At 40.4% G+C, this 21,748-nt stretch overlaps 1 protein-coding gene across 1 annotated transcript in view; it reads right to left on the reverse strand.

Moving 5' to 3' along the window:
* Positions 1 to 1,204: 1,204 nt before the first annotated feature.
* KCNB2 (potassium voltage-gated channel subfamily B member 2) overlaps positions 1,205 to 21,748 on the reverse strand; it is a 381,801-nt gene continuing 361,257 nt past the window's right edge. The window contains exon 3 of the mRNA XM_069466369.1: positions 1,205 to 3,613. Coding sequence (XP_069322470.1) covers positions 1,457 to 3,613 — 2,157 coding nt within the window. The 3' untranslated portion in view covers positions 1,205 to 1,456. The remainder of the gene's footprint in view (positions 3,614 to 21,748) is intronic.

Genomic DNA, 21,748 nt, shown 5'->3' on the forward strand with positions numbered 1-21,748 from the left:
GCACAGACAATACCAACAGGACAACCTCCAGGAAATGACTTAACTTCTCTGGAATTCACTGTTCTCAGTAGAAAATGCTGGAAGTGGCTTTCAACAAGGATAGTCCTGACCCCCCCTGGTGGGGGAGGGGGCTGGAAATGTAACGGGATGTTTCTAGTTGTTGCAGTTACTGGAGTGTGCTATGGCCATCTGTGGCTCTGGGTTGTCATTTGCATCCTGCAAAAGGAACAACTTCCCTTCACAAATGGCAGTGTCCTCCCCCTCCTCACACCACCCCATACTGAGAAATACTGGGTCACCCATTACCAGGCAAGGGCTCTTTTCATGGTAACTCATTTCTGAACCAACTCTATCTATGTGGGGTGTGGCAGTCTCACTTAAATGGCTCTGCGTTTAAAAGTTTGTCAAAAGTCACTTTTTGGAATTCCCATTTTGGCATATCCGCATTCTGTTTTTCTGTCATTAGTTAGAAAGGTTATGTTGGATACAAGTGGAAAAAACAGTCACGTTAGGTGGCCAAAACACAATTTTTTTTTTTTAAAAGAACTAATTTCCATATGTGGAGTGCCATTTAAAAAAAAGTTTAGTTGTACGATATACGTTTTTAAATAATTTCAGATTTTTTAAAAATGCATTTCTTTAATAGGCTGAGGCATGATATATAATTTACTGGCAAAATTTCAAGCTTAAAATCCAAATGTTTTGATATCTGGTCATTAAATCTTGCCTATTTCTATGATTTATAAATGAAACCACAATTGCCACAACTAAGCAGAAGCAAAAAAGAAAAATACACCCTATGAATTATATCACAAGTAAATAAAAATACTGTATTCCTTTAGACAAATGTACTTATAAGAGCTTTATAACTCAAAGCGAGATATGCGAGATGGTTTAAGAAGAGGTTGCAATTTTGCAACAAGTCTGTACACCTCCTCCAGGCAGTAGCTGTGAAGGAAATACCTGTGTCTCAGAAACTTGTTTCCGCGTGTTCGTGACACTTGCATCCAGGCCCCATTATTTACAAAGTTATGCATTTTGCAAGCTCAGAGTACCTTATTCCTCATAATTATGAATGCATGCAATGACATTTCATCCTTTCATGTGCAAATTCTAAAATTCGTTGTAACATAAAAGTTAAAACTTGAAAATCTGCCTACAATTTGAAATGAAAGGATCAAAAATGTCAGACATTGCAGAATACTGGTTCCTAATAGAGCTCTCTTTATTTGTTCACTGTTCTTCAGTCATTTTTGTTTGTTTGTTACAAAATGCAGTCTTGACTCTTTATTTAAACAGTACTGAAACTAAACTGTTCATGCCATGCAAAAATAACATTTTATGCACTTTTTTTGGGGAGGGGGGCTTCCCATTTTTAGTTCTCAGGCATTATTAACCACATTTTTAAGAAACAAGTTTGTCTTTTTTTTTTTTTTTTTATTGCTTTTGTAGCTAGTCACATGCTGGTTTCACGTGTGGGACAGTAACCTGTGTCTCCTGGGTTGGAATGAATTTCTGGGGCAAACAAGTGGTTTTCCATCTTGCACCCTTCTTGACTACTGTCTTTTTTGACCTCACCCACAGCATGGTAAATGTCCTGCCTACAGTTGTGACCTGTGTTCTGGGGGGAGGAAGAGCCCACACAGCCCTCTTCCCTTAAAGGGTCTCTTCCGTCACTAGGCTTATCTGCAAAGCAATTTGGGCTGGTGTCCACCTGCTCGTCCTGCCTTGCCTCCCGGAGCTCTAAGAAGTCTTCATCTTCACCAGTATCTATTTCAGTGAAGCTCCTCCTCTCTCTTGAAGAGAAAGGAAACAGTTTCTGCTTGGGAAACCTGGGGGACAGCCCTTTGGAAGGTCCCTGACAGTGTGCTGCAACCTCAGCACCCAGCAAGGGTCTGTCTCCCTGAGGGGGGTGTTCTTCTAGGAGGATGGTACTGATGTGCTGTGGGGTGCTGAGCGAAAAGTCAGCTGTGGTTACCGGCAGTGGCCTGGCTGTGCTGGGCGGGGTCTGTGGTGCACTGCCTCTATTTTCCTTAAAGTTCACTTTGAGGGATCTGGACTTCAGTGGGTTGCTGCCTTTTAGAGAGCTCTTAGGACTGTCAGCGGCACTGTCAGACTGTAAAGGACCGTGGAGCCCGCACTGGGAGCTGCTGGCATCGAGGTTCACAGTTATGTCGACCGGGGCATAGTCCAGCGTGCCCTCCCTGGCAGCAGGCCCTTTCTCTCTGGACAGTGTCAGAAATGGGGGGCCCCTGGCTCTTTGGTGCTCTTCCGTCCCTGGGAGGTCAGGCGGGAACTTCATCTGCAAGTGAGACGCAGAGGGTGGTGGCAGCGGGGATCTCTCGGTCTCGGTGAAGTCGGTGGCACAGCTGGTGAAGCTGTCGATGCTGGAGGTGCTCTTCATGTCCACGATGACCTCGGTCTGCGCCACGGCCAGCTGCTCCTGTGGGCAGACCACTTCTTCCATTTCTATCTCTTCTTCATACGCAGATGGCCTCTCGGGTTTTTCTTGGCAGTCTGGGTTTGGGTGAGAATGAGGCTGTGTCTTGGTGATTTCGTTGTACAGCATCTCCAGCTTCTGGGCACTCAGATGCTGTGGGCTGGAGGAAGACGTGTTGTTCAGCTGCTCGTGGGAGTCTTTTTGGCTAACCTCCTGGTACTTATTCTCGTAAGACTTGTTGGAGCTTGTTTCTGACAGAGCCTTCCTGGCCCACTTCCACCGGCTGGGGGACAGGTGATTGTTGTCGGCTGAGTCCTTCGTATTGGCTGACTCTTCGGCCTTCTCAACAGCCACGTCTATCAGTTCCATACTTCGAGCGAAGGCATCTTTCAAGTTCATAGAGACGATGCTTCCGTTCCTTTTGGCCCGCTCAAGAGCCTCTCTCCTTTTAATTGCCTTCTCTTGGCGCTTCTGCTCCTTGTAAAACTCAGAAAAGTTGTTCACAATGATTGGGATAGGAAGGGCAATAACGAGCACCCCAGCAATACAGCACAGGCCTCCCACAATTTTCCCTAGTAGCGTTTTAGGGTAAATGTCACCGTAGCCGACAGTGGTCATGGTGATGGTGGCCCACCAAAATGATGCCGGGATACTGGTGAACTTTGTAGCTTCCTCATCCTTCTCAGCAAAAAATACCAGGCTGGAAAATATCATGATCCCCATGGCCAAAAACAGTATCAACAAGCCCAGTTCATTGTAACTCCGTCTGAGCGTGAAACCCAGAGACTGCAGCCCTGTCGAATGTCTGGCGAGTTTCAGGATCCTGAGGATACGCATGATTCGGAAGATCTGGACCACGCGCCTCACGTTTTGGAACTGGAGCACGCTCTTGTTGGACTCTGTGAGAAAAATGGTGACATAGTATGGCAAGATGGCCAGCAAATCAATGATGTTTAGCGGGCCCTTGAAGAACTTCCACTTGTGCGGTGAGGACAGGAACCGTAAAAGGTACTCCATGGTAAACCAGGCAATACACACGGCCTCCACGTGGGCTAATTGGGGGTTGTCGTTGAATTGTCCAAATTCGTCCTTTCCCTGCAGCTCCGGCAGTGTGTTGAGAGACAAAGCAATGGTGGATAGTACGATGAACAGGATAGACACGATGGCCAAGATCTGGAAAAGAGAAGAAAGTCCAAGTCAGCAAATCCTCTTAGCTGCTTAACAGCTAGAAGACATACGCACCAGTGATTCTTTAAATGATATGGAATGTTCCAAGTTATTTCAAGAAGTTTATAAAGAAATCTTACAACCTAAGATTCCCTAACTAATACAAATAGACTTACTTAGAAGCCTAATGTACACTTAAATTCCAGGACCGAAGCAATTTGGAAAAAAAAAAAATCCATTCCCCCTCCTTGCCCATTGTTCTTAGGTGCATATCCACCATTTGGATGAAGGCCCCATATGACTGGAATAGTTTTGGGGGGAGTAATCATCTCTCTTCTCTTGGTTATCTGTAATTTTTCTCTCTTAACCTCTTGGTTTGTGATTTCTTAAGTGAATTGTCATATATGCTGCAAAAGCTATGCAGAATGATCTAGAAACTTCATGATCTCTAGAAGTTTCACTCTACAATTGAAAACACAAACACAGACCTTGGAGAGAGAATGTGGCACTCAGCACAGCCACGCTTCTCCTAAGAACAGATACTGTTTATGTGGTAGGCCCTGACTGACATCAGAACCAAGTCAGGACAGCCTTTGTCCTGGGATGTGGGAACTTCTGAAAAAGGAAGATTATGAGCTAACTTCATTCAGTCCAGGAAGGTGTCATAAGGAAGAGCTTGGCGAACGTCCATGGTGCTCTCAGTGCAGGGCAGATGTTCTAGGCAGAGGAAACAGCAGCACGATGTCAGATGTGGAAGGAAAGAGGAAGAGCTCAGAAAGAAGTTAAGAAGAGGATCCAGTGACTGGGTTTTAGAGTCAGACAGTCTGAGCTCTGACCCAGGCTTCATCGGGTACTGTGTGACCTTGGGCAAGTTATTTAACCTCTCTGTGTCTCAGTTTACAAATCTGCTGAATAAAGGCAAAATCAAAGCTACTTCACAGTTGCTATAAAGATCACATGGTACATGGACATTGCTAAATAAAAGAAATGACTTGAGACTTCAGTCTGGAAGGATGAAGGCTAAGAATAGGTATGTGAGATATCTGTAAAACCATGCAAGATATAGATAGGCCAAGCAGGGATTTCTTCACCAATACCCAGTGTTCTAGACATATAGGGCAAAGCAGGAAGATTAAGATTTAAGGGTAGTGTGAGGAAGCATGTCTTTGCTTAGTTAAGATCATGCATTTGGAACACACAATTCTTGGTGGAGTAGGGAACCTCTCTTATCTAGGTTAGGTCTGGCTTGGTTTCATCTGACCTTTGCCAAAACCTTGGAAGGTGTCATTGGTCTCAGCTATTCTATGTAGCTCTGAGAAAAATATCCTGAGAGTGACTGTTTTATTTAGAGATTGTGCATCTAGTACACATTTCAAAGGACAATGATTAAACATCTTGAGGCCACGTGGCTCAGTGTATATCAGACTATAAAAATAATTAGTTTACATCAGGACTTTGGACTCATTTCTCCTTGCATGTTCTTCTCTTTATTCTTCTAGGTTTCTCTACTTCCCTCCTTTCACCTCCTTTCTCCTCTTATGCCTCCTTTACACCTTTCATTGTTTTCTCTTCCACTTCTTCCAGCTTCCATCTCTCTTCTTAAATTGCTATAAAGTGAAACCACTTTCAGACAGCAAAGTGTGTTGCAGATAGCAAAGAAAAGATTTGTGGATCTTTAACTTAAAGAACACTGTTTTATTACTAGTGTTTGATATATATATTTTTTAGAACTAGGTTAAGTACTTTTTACTTGAGTGTACATGTTTTGTGGTGGAAATAAACACAGGACGAGGAATTAAAACACATGGCTCTACCTCTGCTGGCTGCGTGGACAAGCCAGTTACCTCTCTGATCTTCTGTTCCCTCATCTGCAAAATGAGATGCCTCACCTGACTCAGAGGGTTGTTAAGGATTCAAATGGATAGTGCACATGAAATCATCCCGTAAAATGTAGAGTGTGGGCTGGGTACAGTGGCTCATGTCTGTAATTCCAGCACTTTGGGAGGCCGAGGCGGGAGGATCACTTGAGGCCAGGAGTTCAAGACCTGTCTGGGCAACATAGTGAGACCCTGTGTCTACAAAAAATAAAAAAATTGCCTGGGCATGGTGGTATGTGCCTGTAGTCCCAGGTACTTGGGAGGGTGGGAGGATTACTCGAACCCATGAGTTCAAGGCTGCAGTGAACTATGATTGCAATGCTGCACTCCAGCCTGGGTGACAGAGTGAGACCTTGTCCCCTCAAATCCCCCCAAAAGTAGAATGTGATAAGTGCAAGAAATGCTGGTGATGTGTTTGAAAAAAATCCTTTGGCCAACATTGGGGGGAAAGAATAAAATCCAATTAAACTTTTTATCTCCTATTTTAATACAATTCCAGACCTACTTAATGTTCATATTTTTAACGTTTTGAAACACGTTCTTTCACCTCAGCTGTGGTTTGCATGACAAACCCAGGCAACTGTGTCTTACTGTCCTTAGGACTGAACATCTAGTTTGCCAATATTGAGCCTCACATGTGATGATCTGCTGTTTATTCCCCAGAATTCAACACTCCATGAAAATGCATGGAAACTTCTGTGCCTTCCACTTTCTCTCTCCCCATGCTCTCCTTTCTTCCTTTCATAAATATATGCTGAGAGGTTGCAGAAAGTGAACTATAAGCACTTAACTACAGGGCATGCCTGCTTTATCTTCCTCGTGAGATACAGTATTAATACATATATTTTTTCAAACCTGATCAGCAATGAAAAACAACATGGAGAAACATGATGGTAAGAATTTTCAGGATAGGACTAACTTGTTTAAGTTGACAGGAAGGAGAAATCCGTGACAAGCATTCATAGAAACACGAACATTTTCAGAATAGGACACAACAGGTTGGCATTTCTGAGCTGTTAATAAGCCAAAGGCCAGACCACTTGTTGGGGGAAGAGGTAAGAAGTTGGTAAGAATATCATGATTTTCATCCACCTGTCTCCTATTTCTAGCTATTTCCCAGAATACTAGTGGATACAGCAAACCAGAAAGTAACTCCTTTGATTTCCATCAGAGGAAGAAACTTCTCTGATTGCTTTCAGTTCCAGCTTCTCATACCTTTGAACCACACACAGTGCTCTCCTCTGACGCTGAAGGCCCTTAGTTGGCTACTAGCCCTTTCTTCTCCTGAATGTCCCCCTGGGCCCCCCAGAACAGAAGAGATTCCATGTAAGTATCACAAATCCTGTATGTGCTAACATCACTAGGCCACATGCAAAGAATGAGCGTCGCTGAAGGATTTAGTTGTTTTAAAAATTATTTTGGCTCTGGGGGTAACAGGAGCCCAGGAATTCAATTCTCTCCCAATTCGTGGGGCATTAAGTGAGGGATCATCCACGCACAAGTTGATGTCGGCCTGCACATGCCTTTCATTTGGGGCAGAGTGGGATGTGAGAGGCAGCCTAGTTCCACACGCTGTCAGATCAATTCTTTCTGTCTTTTATTCTCACCTACAAATCTAATTCTCTGAGAGGAGAGTTGTTGGTTATCTTATGACTAAAGTTACTGTTTTGATCCTTTCTTGGTATCTCCTGAAATAAGCTTTGTTTCCCTACCCATGATATATTTCTGTATTTTAAAAGATTAGATTGTAGGAAGCGAGTCATTAGGTGAGGGCTGGGGAAGGGAACTTTATTATTCATAGTAACTCTGCAAAGAAAGAAGCAACAGAGAGGTGGAGGTAATGATAGCGTTACACCCACTCCAATGATTAGGCAATCCCTTCCTGGGTAATTTGTTCTCATGAAATTCTTGAGGAGCCCAAGAATGAAAAGGGAGGCTGGCCATGCCGGGCAGAACACAAACCTCACTGCCTCTCCCAGCTCCTCCAGGGCAGGGGCTGTGGCGTTCCCCTTCTGCACACTGCTTTGCCTCCCACCCAGAAAAGTACAACATAAATGTTTAGACCCTTCTCTTTAGCGCGTGGATGACAGAGTTGGGGGAAAGACGCAAGAGGAGAATGAGTGGGAGGGCATCCCCTGAACAGGTTTTCATTTAGCTTTACGGCTTAGCATTTGTAGACTGTAAAAATCATAGTACACCCAGGCTGGAAGAAATATTAGAAATACGCCCTTTCTCACTTCATAGACAAAGGAACAAAGATTGAGGGGACCTAACAAGTGCTTGGCAGTGGGGAGGGGTGGTAGTGATATGGGACTGAGTTAAAAGGCCTGAGTTTGAATGCTGGTTCTGACCTACTTTGTTAGATCTGTGACTCTGGACACCACACTTAGCTTTTCTGGGACTCAGTATTCCCATATAGAAAATATGGAAAATAAATACTTGTTTTGCTTACCTATACAGCATTGTTTTGAGGACAAATAAAACAGTGTATGATAGCACTTTGTAAACTGTAAAGTGCTAAAAAATGTTGATTATTATGCTTATTTGAGAATTTCCCAAATCATATATCAATCCCTGTTGAGCCATAAGAAGAATCCAATTCTTCATCCTGCCTCTGGGACCCCAAAGCCTAGACGGTGGTTCTTTCAATATCCTACAAAGAGAGCATATTCACGTGCATGACATAATTAGGAGAGCTGTAAGACAGCAGGTGCTCAGCTACGTGGTGAAAATGAATCACGAGTTCCCTAAGTTGGGCTTTGCTTAACAACTGCCAACCTCCTAAGGCGCCTCCTCTTCCATTTAGCTGAGCGGAAGTGAATTCAGGGAAGGTGAGGTCAGTGGACACTTTCACATTTACCTGGACTCCCAAGGTCTCCTTTGCAGCCTTGCCTGTACTCAGAAAGCTGCCTCCTCGCAGGCTTTCCAGATTTAGGAAATAAAGATACAGGATGCCCAGTTATATTTGAATCCAGTTTTTGTATGGGATAGACTTATACTAAAAAAGTGTTTGCTGTTTATTTGAAATTCATATTTAATGAGGTGTCCTGTATTTGATCTGGCAACCCTATCTCTTTGGCATGTTCATGCAGGGGACAATCCGGCTCCAGGATGGCCCAGTCGGATTTTCTTACTCCTGGGAATCTAGGAATTTGAACTGAGAGGCTTGGGGATTAGGAATTGCACGGATGGAGTCACAGCCCTCTGGTAGGGGCAGTAACAAACTTGCATCGTGGGAGTCTGGGTTTCTGCCTTCGAATAATACCTTCCGCTAAGTTGTCTCTTCCCCTCCTTCATTTTAGCTTAAGTCAGCCAGAGTTTTAATCAGGTTCTGTTACACCCATAAAACTTTACAACCTTCTTGAATAAGCATTTGACAATTTCATATGAGAGAGTTTTGTTTTTCAAAGACTTTAGAATTATAGTAGTTAATGACTACTGATTTTCTACAGAATTTCTGACAGTGCCTAACACAGAGCAGGCACTTTGCAAATCCACTTTGAATAAATGAATAACCAACAAATAAAACATAAAAAAGAAGGGAGAATTTGACAGAACTGTAGAACATGAGAATGGACCTTGAAGGAACCAAATATTTTTTAATCATCCAAGGAGAATAAGACATAGACACTTGGTCATTTTCTATTGCTTCCAAGTAGCTGAGAGTCAGCCTGTGAGCTTTCACCAGCTACAGATTTTTTTTACAATAGAAATTCTTATTACAAATGGCCTGTTTTGAGATAACAGAACAGCTTTAAAGTTCAATAGCATAAGATTTTCCTAGTTTTAAGTGCTATACTTTTTATTAATCCTTTCTTTTCTTCCATGCTGTTGGGCAGATTACCTGCTTTTTTTTCTTTTTTTACCTTATTCTTTGGGAAGCCTGCTTTTGAATATACATCAGCTTTGGGCTTCACAGAAGCACAGATTTTCTTTAAGAAAAGTGCTGTATTCATTCTATAGCACATGTTTTTGCTAAGTGTAATTTGGAGTCTTCAGTTAATCCAATGATAGATCTGAGTAACTTCAGGTTTGTGCAATAACATGTTAAGCCACTGAGAAGAGTTAATATTGCAAGTTATCCATTAACAATAGGTATACACACATATATACAGACACACAAACATACACAACATACATACTGTTATGCTACTGTATAGTCATGTGTTGCTTAACAAAGGGGATACGTTCTGAGAAATACGTTGTTAGACAATTTCAGCATTGTGCAAACATAGAGTCACAGTGTGTACTTACACAAACCTAGATGGCATAGCCTACTGCATGACTGGGCTGTATGGTACAGCCTATTGCCCCTAGGCTACAAGCCTGTACAGCACGTTACCATATTGAGTACTGTAGGCAATTGTAACACAACGGTAAATATTTGTATCTAAACATAAACAAACATAGAAATGGTACAGTAAAAATATGGTATTATGATCTTATGGGACCACTGTTATAAATGTGATCTGTTGTTGACCAAAACGTTATGTGACACATGACTATGTGCGTGTGTGTGTGTGCGTGTGTGTGTATAAAATTGCTGTTCCATGTAGTCAAAAGTAAAGACTCACAGAAAAGTATTAATAATAAAAATTTTCCCAAAAATATAAATTTAAGAATACTGCATATTCCATTTAATAAATGTGTATTTGCAAGCATAATTTTTTAAACTACCATGTGCATATAAATCCAATGTCTTAGATATGTTGAAACCTAGAACAAAATAAGAAAATGAAAAGAAGCCCCCTTCACTTTTCTCGTTATCAATGTTCTAGTTCCTTGAAAAGATAATTCATGAAAACCTGAGGGAGAAAAAACAGATTTTGAACACTTACAGTGTTTTAAATATTTACACTAGAATATGTATGACTCTAACCAGATTCTATAATATCCTTTGTTTTCCTGTGGAAAGATGTTTCCTTTGCTCTAAGGATGATTCTGATCGTAAATCTTCTTTTTTGAGAAGGGAGGCCGTAAAGGATGGACAGAGGTTTCCACGCAGAAAAGGGGGGGAAAGGGCATTACAGACAGAGAGGAGAAGATGGGCAAAGTCTTTGAAGCCCAAAAGATCATGGTTTACTCAGAAAAGTACTTTTGTGTGGCTGCGGGAATTCATAAAGAGGCATGGCATGGAGGGGTTTGTGGCAATTTCAAGGGCTGCTGCATATAAGGGTATAGGCTGTACACTGGTCAACTCCAGAGGGTACCAATCAAGTGGTTATGATGTGAATGATGCCTCCATCACTTGTGCAGTGTACAACTTGCCCAACCAATTACAACAGCCTTGATTTCAGGGAACTAAGTAGTATGGTGGGATTGAATGCAGGTGGAGGCACAAAGAAGAATGGGGTGGGACACTTCTGGGAAGTTAGACAAAGGATACTCAATGTGGTGATGAAGACTTGATGGGCTTCCTTCTGTAGACCAGTTCTCCTCAAAGTGTGGTGCCTGGACCAGCAGCATCAGACCAGCAACATCAGCATTATGTAGTGACTTGTCAGAAAGGCAGATTCTCAGGCCCCACTCCATACCTCCTGGGTCAGAAGCTCTGGGGAGGGGCCCAGCAATCTGTGTTTTAACAAGTCCTCCAGGTGCTTCTGATGTTTTCCAAGCTTGAGAATGCTGCTGTAAGGAGTAAAGCCATTGAAGGATCTCAAGCAAGGCAATGGTATGCTTAGATTTGCATTTTAGAAAGATCACTGATTGCAAGGCGTGGGACTGATGGGGGGCGGGGTGCAGCTGAAGACAAGAAAAGGAGTTTCTACTGCAATGGCAGCAGCAAAAGGGAAGGAGTGGGGAGGTTATATAAATATTTGTAAAGTGGAATCTCAACCTTACTTGCTATCGAGATGGAAGAGTCTAGTACTCTCCCATGTTTATGGCTAACTTACCAGGAAGATTGAGTAGCTCTGACAAATCACCATTATTATGTTATAGAGGCAGAAAAGTTAGAATTATCTGTGACTTAAATAATCACTTATTTTTTAAAATAATATTTCCTAACATGAAAAAAGGGTCTATAAAACACTGATGAAAGGAATCATAGATGACACAAACAAATGGAAAAATATCCTGTGATCATGGATCGGAAGAATCAATATTGTTAAAATGTCCACACTGCCCCAAATAATTTACAGATTCAATGCAATTCCCATCAAAATACCAATGTCATTTTCTGCAGAATTAGAAAATAAATTTTAAATTTCATATGGAATAAAAAAAGAGCTCAAATAGCCAAAGCAATCCTAAGCAAAAGGAACAAATATGGAGGCATCACATTACCCAACTTCAAATTATACTACAAGGTTACAGTAACCAAAAGAGCATGGTACTGGTATAAAAGCAGAGATATAGACCAATGGAATAGAATAGAGAACCCAGAAATAATACCATCTACCTACAACCAATGAGTCTTTGACAAAACAGACAAATACATACACTGGGGAAAGAACATCCTATTCAATAAACGGTGCTGGGAAAACTGGATAGCCACATGCAGAAGAATGAAACTGGATCCCTATCTCTAACCATATACAAAAATTAACTCAGGATGGATTAAAGACTTAAATTTAAGATCTAAAGCCATAAAAATTATAGAAGAAAATCTAGGAAAAACTATTCTTGACATAGGCCTAGGCAACAAATTTATGACTAAGACCTCAAAAGCAAATACAAAAAAAACAAAAATAAATAAATGGGACTGTATTACACCAAAAGGTACTGTACAGCAATAGAAGTCATCAATAGAGGAAATAGACAACCTACAGAATAGGAGAAAATATTCACAAATTATACATCTGATGAAGGATTAATACCCAGAATCTACAAGGAACTCAAACAAATCAGCAAGAAAAAAAAACCAAATAACCCCATTAAAAAGTGGGCAAAAGATATCAACAGACATTTTTCAAAAGAAGATGCACAAATGGCCAAGAAACATATGAAAGAATGCTCAACATCTCTAATCGGCAGGGAAATGCTAATTAAATCACAATGAGATATCACCTTATCCTTGTCAGAATGGCCATTATTAAAAAGTCAAAAAACAATAAATTTTGGTGTGGATGTGGTAAGAAGAGAATGCTTACACACTGTTGGTGGGAATATAAATTAGTACAACCTCTATGGAAAACCGTATGGAGATTTCTCAAAGAACTAGAAGTAGACCTACCATTTGTTCTGGCAATCCCACTACTGGGGTATCTACCCAAAGAAAAGGAAAGAAGTCATGATATTAAAAAGACACCTGCACTAGTATGTCTAATTGCAGCACAATTCATAATTGCAAAGATAAAGAATCAATCTAAGGGCCCATCAACTGATGAGTGGATAAGGAAAATGTGTGTATGTGCCTGTGTGTGTGTGTGTGTGTAATGGAATACTACTCACCCATAAAAAAGAATGAAAATAATGTCTTTTGCAGCAACTTGGATAGAACTGGAGACCATTGTCTTAAGTGAAGTACAAATACTGCAGGTCCTTACTTGTAAGTGGGAGCTAAGCTGTAGGTACACATGGTCACACAGTGTGGTACAATGGACATTGGTGACTTAGAAAGGGGATAGTGGGGAAAGGGTGAGGGATGAAGAACTACCTATTGGGTACAATGTACACTATTCAGGTGAAATGTACACTAAAAGCCCAGATTTTACCACTGTACAATTCACCCATGTAACAAAAGCCAGTTGTACTCCCTAAATCTATTGAAATAAAAACAACTTCAAAATTAAACAAAATTCTAATAAGAACTTTAGCCTTTGAAATAGAAAAATTTCTCAAACAACAGCCCATTGTTATATGAGAAAATTATGAGGTACATACTGTATTATTTACCGGAAGTATTTTCTTTTATAAAATTTTATCTTAAGTGTCGATTCTGAAATCACATAGGGCAAAGACTAGTTTAAGGACCCATTTATACCAGCTGTTCCCTGAAAGCATGCTCGTTTGTTGAATTATTTCTCACCACTTCAACTTCCAATTTCTGCAAGGAAGTCTTATAAAGTTCCAGAATTAAAGTGCCATTAAAAATTGGCTTTATTCCTTGGACACCTAGTCGGCCTCATCAGCTCATCTATTAGTATTGACAGAGAATTGCAAGGATTTATTTCCATCATTATCCCCATATCTAAAGACCGTGTCCCAGCAGCTTTAAAAAAAGAAAAAAAACTAAAGCTGTAATGCAATCACTTTTCCTTTTAATGAATCTCTGCAGTAAACCTCTTCTGAAAAGTACTTTTGGGGTCAATGTCATTAAGACCACATTATAAAATGCCAGAAAACAGAAGACATGGAGGGTCATGCTGAAATGTAGCAGCTCTGCCAAGAGAAAGGTCAGGAGCCAATTCCAGCTGTGACTGCAGGAAACCTGTGTGATTCACTTTGCGTCTGCTACTAGGGGAAGCTGCTGTGCATTCCCGGGGGCCCATGCATAGCAGTGTCTCACTGATGCTTCTGTTGCAAGAATGACAGGTGCTCTTCATGGCATGACACTGAGCGTCACAAACAAGGCCCTTTCATTGAGTCCTACCTGGCTTGCTTTGGCAGAGACAATTGGAGACTCAAAATTTGAATGGGCCCAAACACTTTTGCACATGTTAGGAACTGAGGAGGTGTTTTATTGGGCAGAGGCGCCCTGCTTGTTATAGCTGTCTGATGTGGACATTTTCTGCAACCATATAGACACATTCTGTTATCTGTATAGAGTTGTGCCTGGGTTCTGTTGTGAGGGCTACTTAAGGCTTTGCCATTGAAAATGTGGTCCTTGGACCCAGCAGCCTCACCTGGGGGCAGATTAGGGATGTAGGAGCTCAGCCCCTACCCTAGGCCCATTGAATCAGAATCTGCATTTTAACAAGATTCCCGAGTGATTCATATGTGCATTTAAGTTTGAGAGGCACTGACCTTAGACACAAACTCATGCTACTTAAAAAAACATCAGAATTGGAGCCTCTCCCATATATATTTTTTGAGACAGGGTGTCACTCTGTCACCCTGGCTAGAGTACAGTCATCATAGCTCGCTGCAACCTCAAACTCCTAACCTCAAGCAATCCTCCTGCCTCAGCCTCCCAGAATGCTAGGATTATAGGCATGAGCCACCATGTCTGGTCTCCCATACAAATTTAACTAGCAAATCTAAGTTCTGGCGGTAGGAGGGGATTCTCAGGCCCTGTGGGGCTCTTCACCATTGTTGAGAGGTTCTGGGGTGGCTGGGTGTAGTTACCTAGAAAAAAGCCTGGCAAATGATGCTGAAGTGGCCTTGAACTCCATCCTGACCTCCTCTCCTAGCCTGTGGTTGACAGCCCTTCCTTTAATCACTTTCACAAAACACAATTCAACTTGGCAGTGGAAAGAATGCTGGATTTTAAGTCAGACAGCCTGACCCTCGTCCTGCTTCTGCATCACTGAATTAACTGCATGGCCTGAGTAAAGACAGGAGCCCATTTCCTCATCTGTAGATTGGGGCTAGTGGCAACAATTTCATTTGCATTACTAGGTAGTAGTGATGAAATTATATAATGCACATGAAAGTGTTTTGGAAGTTACACATTTCTGTATAAATGCCAATTTTTTAATGCTAATTAACTGCTCCCCCCCCACCCCATATGGACTATAGTGTTTTGGGCAGAATTATTAACTAGTGTATAATGTTAGAGTAGAAGAACTTTATTCTATTCCCTGTTTGATGTTAGTGCATCTTTTCCTATGTAATTGCCATTTGGCCCATTTCTGTGCATGATGCTGACAGATTTCAATAAGTTTGGTAGAAATAAATGTCTGGTCCCTTTGGAAAGTCAGCATCCTGGGTTGAACAGTGCTATGGTGTGAATTTTGTGTCCCTCTAAAGTTTCCATGTTGGAACTTAACCCACAATACGATAATATTATGAAGGCGGGTCTTTGGGGAAGTGATTAGGACACGGGAGGCTCCACCCTTTTGAATAGGATTAGTGCCCTCATAGAGAAGGTTGAAGGGCGCGTGCTTACCTTTTCTGCCATGTGAGGACACATCAACAATGTGCCATCTTTGAAGCAGAGAGCAAGCCCTTACCAGACACCAAATCTGCTGGCGCCTTAATCTTGGACTTTCCAGCCTTCAGAACTGTGAGAAATAAATTTGTTTATAAATGACCCAGTCTAAACTATATCACGATAGCAGCAGGAATGGACTAAGACAAATAGTGTCCCCGCCAAATTCTTGTACACCCAGAACCTCATAATGTGACCTTATTTGGAAATAGGGTCTTTGCAGATGTAATTAGTTAAGATGAGACCTATTTGATCGGAATGGGCCCTAAATCCAATGTCCTTACAAGATGGCTATGAGAGACGCAGAGAGGCACACGGAGGGAATATGGCCCTGTGACAGCAGAGTCAGAGATTGGCGTGGTGCCGCTATCAGCCAAGGAGTGCAGGGACCGACAGCAACTACCAGAAGTATGACGAGGTGTGGAAGGATTCTTCTCTAGCCCCTTAGGAAGGAGCACGGCTCCGCTGACATCTTGATTTCAGACTTCTAGCCTCCAGAACTAGAGGAGAATACATTTCTCAGCTTGAGGAAATGAATACAGTGAGGTCGTATTATTCAATAAGAGGGTCCAGTCTTTAATGAAAGATAGAACTAAGAACACTCAAAGAGCCATTTCCTATATTCTCTTTAAAAGTAAATCTAATGTCGTTTGAAAAGGAGAGGAAAGTCGTAGAGGTTTGGAACACTAGTCAGCGGGAAAGCCAGTTTATTTAGGAGAAACTAAGTTGTATTTACTGTTGGGAGTAAACAGCTACGATTTGTAAAGGAGGTAATTAACACCTGCATTCCAAATAGCAGCCCAGGACAACTTAGAACATGTGGGCCCAGAAGCTGTAAAAATCACTTATACCAGTGGGATGCAGGAGAAAGATAAATAAGGAAATACTACAAAATAACAGAGTAAAACAGTTAAGTTAGCAACAAGAAACTTCTGTGATGTTAGGATATTTAAAAACCCGATTTAAAAACACTTCCTCTAGTGGTGGTTTATAAGTTAAAAGTGCTGAGGACTTCTCAAGCTGTTGTCTAGATAAGCCAATTTTTGCATAAAAAGCACCAGTTAAGTTTAACCATGTACTGTATCCCTGTCTGTCTGCTATTCAGCCCCTAGTAAAAGCAGGTCCTGCCAAAACATGGTGGCAGCTACTTATGTATGGCTCATCAGAACAGCATCTTTTCAAACCGTGAGTAGCAACCCATGGGTGGGTCATAAATCAATTCGAGAGTCACAGTCAGCATTTAAAAAAAATGGAATAGAACAGAAAATATCCGGAAAGATAAGTAGTGCTTTGCAAAATATCTGTTAATGTTTATGTGTGTTTACTGGGTAACATTCTTATCCCAAATAATGACAATAATAATAGTTGTTATTAAATTGTAATTGTTATTATACATAATGATTCATATAAAGATAACATGATCCTGATGTTTCCCAAGCTGAGCTTTGGATAATTTCACTCAATGGGAGAGAAGATAGGCTGCCTTCCACACCTACTTGAAAAGGACAGAACTCTTACTCTTTCTTTTTTTTTAATTTCAAAATAGTAAGGAACTATAAATGTTTTTGTTACATGAGTAGCTTTTATAATGCTCAAGTCAGAACTCTTACTCTTCGCAATAACTTTAGCTGAGGACTTCTGTAACTTATCTACCTGTACATAGTTTCTGTCTTATAGTCATATTGGCCCTTTCTTAGTTCTGACATTTAGATTCCTGACCTTTCATTTACTAATTTTTGTACTTCTGTTGCTATTTGGGTTTTGAATAAATTCAAGTAATTTACTTCATGGTATTTCCTAGGATATAAGTTGGGGTGATAAATTTTAATTAATCACTAGCAAAGCTATTCAGTACTTACATCTTTGTTATAAGGAAATATCATATATTAAATCATACCTAGTCATCACTGCTATATTAGAACATTATTTTTAACTTTCTGATAAAATCATTCAAGATTTAACAGAAGTTAACATTATTGATAAACCAATGATTAATACTGAATAAATATCAATCTAAATATCATGTGTTTCTAAATATCATGTGGCTTTTTCAGTTATATGATTTGTCCTAAAATAAGATAAAAGACCCCATTTTTGATTAGGTTAATGTTCATTGATCACATAAGAGTTATATATGACTTAAGTAGTTAATTCTAAAATAATTGATTAAATAGTTTAAACCATAACCTTAGCTTATAGGTCAGGTTTTGGATTCAAGTACCAGTTCTATTACTCACCCAAATATGAGGCATCTACTCTTCAGGTAATAAAGATGGTAAGATCAAGATTAGAGCTTAAATATATATGGCATCTAGTAATAGCTTATATTATAGTGGCTAATATTACTGAATACATTCAAGAAATAGTTTTGATAGATGAAGATGTATGTCTGCAATGATTTCTGATTAGCAAGGCAAAACTCAACCACTAAGATATTTAGTCTACAGATCAAAATACATTGAATATATTATGACACAGGTGCAGATAATTTTTATATATAGCCTAAATATTTCCATGTTTGAATTTCTTACTTTTTAGGTAGAAGTTTAAAATATTCTGAAATTTCAAGCTAGGGATCTTCATTTGGTCAAATGCAATTGGTCTGTCTGTTGTAGATCTACATGTAGTCACCCCATCGTAGCCTCTGGCCACACCTTGTTGGCTGGAGCCTGTGAAATATTCACTAGTGGCAAAGGGGAGGTGGATGGTCACATCTGAAGGCTACTACAAATCCCTTCTCTTCTAACGACAGGAAGGGGTACCCATTCAGGAGCCTATCTGCCACGTGGTATACAGCTATTTTGAATCAGGCCCTGTTTAAAAACTACATCTTCCAAATAAAAAATCTTTCTTTGGTTTTCAAAATGGTTCTCTGGAGTCTGGGGTTCTTTGGCTGTCCTTTAGGGGCCACTGCCGAGAGAAGGAGAAGACTTAGTGGACAGGGCTATGGGAACCCCACCTTTGCCACAAACCAGGTGGAGCTGTCCTTCAAGATAGTGCTAAAGATGTATAACTATGTATAGAAGTGAAACATTTTCATAGAAGCACCTTAATCCCATGGCATAACATATGTACACATACAAATACATGCATTTATATATATAAACAGATGTATGCCACCTTAGGATGATAAATATTGTCAGATGTGCTTAAGGATATGGTAGAAAAGATCTGTGGGTGACCAAAAGCCCTTTCCACACTATTTACTCACAAATAGATGGTATTTTAGTTGTGGCCACAGCTGTTGTTTGCAGAGTTGCTTATTGAGCACAGCTTTGTCTTTTAGACTTCTAGTCCTTCTAAATGCCAGGCCAGTTTTGTGTATGCCAAGAAGCTAAAATTTGACCTCCCCAAACAGGCACAGGGCATGACTAAACACATTACATTGAGAGCACATAAAACTGCAATCCAGTGAGCCCTGGCCACCACTGGCCAGCTGCACAATATTAAATGGCCTCTAGTGGGCTGAAAAGTTTGGGCACCAGGAAAGACTGAATCATGGGTTTTCTCCTATTATCAGAGTAATATCTTACGGCTTTCAATCATTTATATAAACAATAAAATATGCAAAGTTCATTTTGCCACATTATTTATAAACTAGTTTAGAATTCCTTAAAAAGGGTTTTCTAGGATTTGTCCAGGTGTGAGTAAATCAACTCAAAGAATGTCCATTGAATATGTATATTAATATTTTCATCAAATTTTTATTTATGCAAATACAAATCCAACAAATACCATCTGTGGCCCTTAGACTTTCTTAATCTTATTTTCTAAGACAGTAAGCTGAGAAAAACAAATTCTAAGCTTTCCACATAAATAAAAGAGTCAACATAATAATAAAAAACCCCACGATGTCATTCGCACATTCCCATTCTCTCATTGTATGAATAGTGCTTGCTTCTGGAAGTCTGAGTAGACAAGAGAAGAAAGCACAGGCAGGCGATGACTTGGCACTGCTGCAAAAGACGCAACTTTTATGCTGCTTGATCTTTTTGCTTTAAAGTTCCCTCCTAATGATACGGTTGGGAGATTGTCAGGTACCACCGATTTGGCAGATAAACAAAGAACACCAACATTCACAATGGGAATAGGCTGAAAGGAACTAATTTGCTCTCTGTAAAACCATGACTAGGTAGGTTGAAAATGAGAACATTATCATCCAATGGCATATTGGCATTCCTGGCCAGCCTGAGAAACACTGCAGGGTGAGTTTTTTTTTTTTTTTATCTTGGGTACTCGTTAGCCTGCTGGCCCTTCTCCTCTCTACACCTACCTTCCCTTCCTTTCCCTTGTGGGGGCAAGTTTTCCACCTCTTTGGGGCTACTCAGGACCCTCCAACACAGCACTATTGCTGCTGTTCATTTTTTCCCCCAGGTCCCTTCCCTTCCCCATTGAAATACCTGCCTAGCAACCTTTGCCTCTGGCTCTTGTTCTACCAACCTGATACCATTATGAGAGTCAGATTATATCCTGGCCCAAATGAATACATCCTCCTCAGTAGAATTCCAGGCAATGGAGATATTTTTGATTAGTGGAAGCTCTTATGTTATAACACAAAACATTGACCTATTAGACATGATAGTAAGGCCAATATTATTGGAGAAATATGTTTTAGTAAAAGGGACGATCATTCTTTTAAAAGTTTACCACTTAAATGGCATATAATCATTTTTTCTCCCCCTCCCCAAATCTCAAACTCATGGACAGAATAAAAATTCTCTTTGAACTGAAACCTAAATACATGGCTTTATTCATGTCACATACTATTGCCAATTAAGGATATTTTAAATGAAGTTGATTTATTGGCTAGATCTCAAGCTTTTAACTCTGGAGTTTATTATTGTTTTCAATAAAATGACCACAGGCTCATTTAAGGACAGTATAAATAAATTCCCTCTCATTTATATTGTCTCTTTTTGGGTTTCTTTTTTTATCTGAACATTATAATAAGGGTGATATCTCACATATTAATGACTGCATTTAGTCAACTGATTATAGTATTTACTCTCTCATTACACTGAAAGTATATTTGGTGCTAAATCCAACCTTTTGATTCTTGGTTTCTCTTTGCTGTAGATGAGTTTATTTCATTTTTATTTATTCACTCTCTAAGTCATTTCTCAACTTTAATACTCATTGGAAAGTCTCATAAGGAAATGTTTTCTTTCTCAGATTACTGACTTACTGTTGTTCATGTCTAGAAATATCCTTTACAATGAACAATCTTTTATATTTAATCAACCTTCTACAAAAGCAAGTGGGAGTAAAAGTGATTTCAAATTAGCCCCTAATATAAATAAATAAATATAATTTCTATGCACAAGGTTTTAGGGGGTTCCAAAGATCTCATGGATTGTCTCCACGGATCTCCTGATTTAGAACTAGTTTCCTGAGACCAGTTCCACATTTCCAGCCTTCTCTGTGATACCTCCACTCACACATGGATTGGTTCCTCTAGCCTTATAGACAGATGAAAAGGGAAACTCATGATGTCGCTCTCCACCCTACATTCCTGCAACAAATCCTTCTTGATTTTTCCTTTTTTTTTTTTTTTGAGACAAAGTCTCACTCTGTTGCCCGGGCTAGAGTGCCGTGGCGTCAGCCTAGTTCACAGCAACCTCCTACTCCTGGGCTCAAGCAATCCTCCTGCCTCAGCCTGCTGAGTAGCTGGGACTACAGGCATGTGCCACCATGCCTGGCTAATTTTTTCTATATATTTTTAGCTGTCCAGATAATGTCTTTCTATTTTTAGTGGAGATGGGATCTCGCTCTTGCTCAGGCTGGTCTCGAACTATTGACCTCGAGCAATCCTCCCGCCTCGGCCTCCCAGAGTGCTAGGATTACAGGTGTGAGCCACCGTGCCCGGCCTGATGTTTCTATTTCTATTAAAAGTACTGCCTTTATTTCATTTTGCCAACCTGGGAATTAAAGTTTTTCCAGAACCTTAACTTCTCATTTCTAAACAATTGCATTAACCTTCTAATTGGTTCAAAATGCCTCCAGTTTTGCTAATTTTCTTGTTGGGGACTGAATTAATCTGGGAGAACAGGGAATTCAAGGAGTAGAGGATGCTCTCTATTGTCATGTTTCACTCTCCCTACAGCTTCCTGCTATTGTCTTGGAGATTAGTCATTTATTTCATCTCTCCTGCTGGGATTACAACTTCTCAATGGCCAGGACCTGTCTGATTGAGATCTGTTTACTTGATAGCACCTAACACAATGCTTATAC

This window comes from Eulemur rufifrons, chromosome 3, assembly GCF_041146395.1.
Source record: "Eulemur rufifrons isolate Redbay chromosome 3, OSU_ERuf_1, whole genome shotgun sequence".
NCBI lineage: Eukaryota > Metazoa > Chordata > Mammalia > Primates > Lemuridae > Eulemur > Eulemur rufifrons.